The sequence below is a fragment of the Chelmon rostratus genome, chromosome 12 (assembly GCF_017976325.1).
Source record: "Chelmon rostratus isolate fCheRos1 chromosome 12, fCheRos1.pri, whole genome shotgun sequence".
Taxonomy (NCBI): Eukaryota; Metazoa; Chordata; class Actinopteri; order Chaetodontiformes; family Chaetodontidae; genus Chelmon; species Chelmon rostratus.
Genome location: NC_055669.1, coordinates 14,084,686 through 14,087,620, shown reverse-complemented (window position 1 = coordinate 14,087,620; position 2,935 = coordinate 14,084,686). Strand labels below are relative to the sequence as shown.

Sequence of the window (2,935 nt, the reverse complement as noted above, 5' to 3'; positions counted from 1 at the left end):
TTCTACTTTTCACTCTTAAAGAATGTGAGTCCACGCATCATACTATACAAAAGTGAACATTCCACAAATTAGACATTTTTCAAAGCAACAAGGTGAGGAAAAAATCCAGATACCTCCAGCTGTTTTGTTCTGGTGGATTTTCATTCTTCTTTTATTGACCTGAGGCTTCACTTGAACTCATCTCCCTGTCAGTGAAGAACAATCCTCTGAAGTTGTTCTTGTGTCACTGGGAAGTGCATCTGTCTTCCAGGTCAACCATGAACCGCTCCAGTTTGCCTGAGATCAGATGATTGTAGTTCAGCAGGACTGTGCTCAGACTCTGGGTGCTTCGAGGAACACAAGTCAGTGCTGGGCTCACCACTGGCCCCTGCTGGTCCGAACAGAAAACACAACAATGAGGATGGACTAGACACCTCCGCCGAGGCCAATAGTCCACTCTACTATGAAGTGCAACCACTATACATGTCTAGATATGTTTTCGAAACTATTAGAATTATGTCAAAATGTAGTTGTGCGTAACTGAAGCCTCATCACATCAGCTCTGCATTTGTTATGTACTTCTATACTGGAAATATTTGACATACTTAACATATATTTGTGAAATCCATTTCCATAGCCACAACTTGTTGTTAAAATTGTGATGATGATACAGTTGTTTTGGATCGCCCATGACACCACTTTCCCTAAGTGCTCCATATTGACTTTCTGTGTGAAGTCTGAGCAGCTGACTTCACACAGTGAAGTCAGCTGCGGTGTAGGTTACCCCAGATGATTACTGGTACCTGTGAATGTGGATTGTGATGTGGAGTTATCATATTTCTAAGTGGCTATGGTTTGTCACTATTGAACTTTATTATCAGGCGCTACATTTTAAGTTGTGTCACATTTATTTCACCAAGACCAAAGGCCTTATCTTGCAATGTCAGTAAAAGTGAAAAATAATTCATGTATCTGCCCCAGTTCTAATGTTAGGAGCTCTTCCTTGGCCCATGCTACGCCCTTCCACCAAGTTTCCGTACTCCTGCTGACAAACAGACAACCCGAACTGAAAACGTGTCTTCTTTGGCGGAGGTAATAATAGACAGACCAAAACAAAAAAACACCATGGTTTTAAAAAAATGGCACTATTTACTCATAGAAACAGTTATAAAATGTGGTCCTCGACAAGAGAAATCCACAAATTTGAGGATATTATGTAAAGTCAGATCACAGGACATTCATGTTGCACTCTGCCTCACTGGTAAAGTATGCACTGCTATCTTCTCCTTGTCCTGAGGAAGGAAGGCTCGGGGTCACGCAACATAACATCATCACTCCAAGGGCACAGATATGCTAGAGAGCCACTGATTTATGAGAAACCAGGATATTTCCACACCACAGGAAACTGATAATGCCTCTGATTCAGATGCGAACCAGTGAGAGAGAAGCCCATCAACACGTTTTCACTCAATTCGTGTGAATCTTCATCGACACACTGATGAATTTTACTTGGCTCTGTTTGTGACGTGGTTGTGTGTGAGCGAAGAAGACAGACTGAGCCCAATTAGCTTTGATTCGGTTATTTGCAGGTCAGAAGGCACCCACATTAAAATCAATAGTGCAAGTTCCTTGGATGCCTAGGTTGTTTCACACACATTTTATTGTCTATATCGATATATATTTAGGACATTCTTAACAGTTAAATATTGCTATTTAAATCGTTATCTGTATCCGAGACATCCAGAACTTTTGCAGCCACATTTGTTGTGATTTTAACCTCAACATGTACGCTTCTTTTGACCAACAAATCACCAAAATCAGTGCTCACTGGGAGTTCTTGTGTGCTTGTTTGCGTGCAGTTTGTCACTGCGGCTGCTTCTTACACTTAGCTGAAGGTGTGTGAGAATGAGCAGGTAGTTGTTGATGTTGTTCTCCAGTCTCTGCAGTAGCGAAGCGGCACATCCTGGCTGGCTCTGGGCCCTCACAGCCTTCACACTTTCAGTCAGAAGCCTCAAGGATGCAACTATGTCTCCTCTCTTCTCCTGGTGCTGCGTTAACGCACACACATGCAGAAAAAGGAAAAACAATATATTACAAAAGACAAGATGAACTAATAAAAAGCAATAGTAAGCAAGTAATTGTGGTAGAGGGCTTTGGACTCATACATGTGTCGACATACTGATTTGTTTTCCCAGGATGCTACGTGAAGCTCGGTGCAGGGTAGCTGAACCGCCGTGGAGAGGGTCGTGGAGTCATTACAGTCACTCTGCAAGGGAGGAGACATGCAAGAGACAGGTGACAGAAGCCAGACAATCTGGTGGACTATGGAGTGATGGCAGAAGACAGGTAACAACAGACAGACAGGAGGATTAGATGCAGCAGGCTAAAGACAGAGAGAGAAATATTGGGAAAGACACATATTCTCACCAGTGCACTCTTCATCTCGGCCACTATATTCATAGCCCTCCTGGCGCCTTTATTACACACAAATTCTATGGGTTTGGTCTCAGCATCCCACACCTCAGAGGCTATCATACAGAGCAGCAGGAGTCCTGGATAAACACAAAAACACACACTTGTGCTGAGGCGCCACAAGCCAGCTTGTTCAGCTTCTAACAAGTGCATCAAAGTCACTCATAAGTCAAACTTTTCAGGCCCACTACTCACTGCTTAACGCCATGCCCTGCTTGGCCGCTCCTCGTGAATCCACGTTTGTTCCATTAAGAAATGTGCCAGGTGGAAAATGCCCTGTGCCCACTGTAGAGGAGCTGTGTGTCCTTTTTGTCTTCTCACCACTTGCTTTCCCACCTTCTCATTCAGTAGTGGGAAGTGCGAGTGTTATCTAGCCAGAGAGCAGGATGCGCTCCAACTTCCCTGCTGCGCAGCATAACAAAATGTTATAGGCTGAAAATGGCATTTCATTAATATTAGCGGGACTATTTTGCTTCTCGTTTGG

At 43.6% G+C, this 2,935-nt stretch overlaps 1 protein-coding gene across 1 annotated transcript; it reads right to left on the bottom strand.

Moving 5' to 3' along the window:
* Positions 1-223: 223 nt before the first annotated feature.
* Positions 224-2,659, bottom strand: thpo (thrombopoietin). Its single transcript, XM_041948988.1, has 5 exons — positions 2,647-2,659; positions 2,407-2,531; positions 2,159-2,245; positions 1,863-2,027; positions 224-370 (listed from the first exon to the last, which is right to left on the bottom strand). Exons 1-5 carry the CDS (start codon positions 2,657-2,659, stop codon positions 224-226), a joined length of 537 nt encoding a protein of 178 aa, XP_041804922.1.
* Positions 2,660-2,935: the final 276 nt, after the last annotated feature.

Bases quoted from the DNA above. Each gene is read 5' to 3' on its own strand.
- thpo (XM_041948988.1), bottom strand. The intron at 2,028-2,158 runs GTATGTCGACAC...GCGTTAACGCAG, and splicing joins CATCCTGGGAAAACAAATCA to CACCAGGAGAAGAGAGGAGA. The intron at 371-1,862 runs GTAAGAAGCAGC...TGTTCGGACCAG, and splicing joins TCACACACCTTCAGCTAAGT to CAGGGGCCAGTGGTGAGCCC.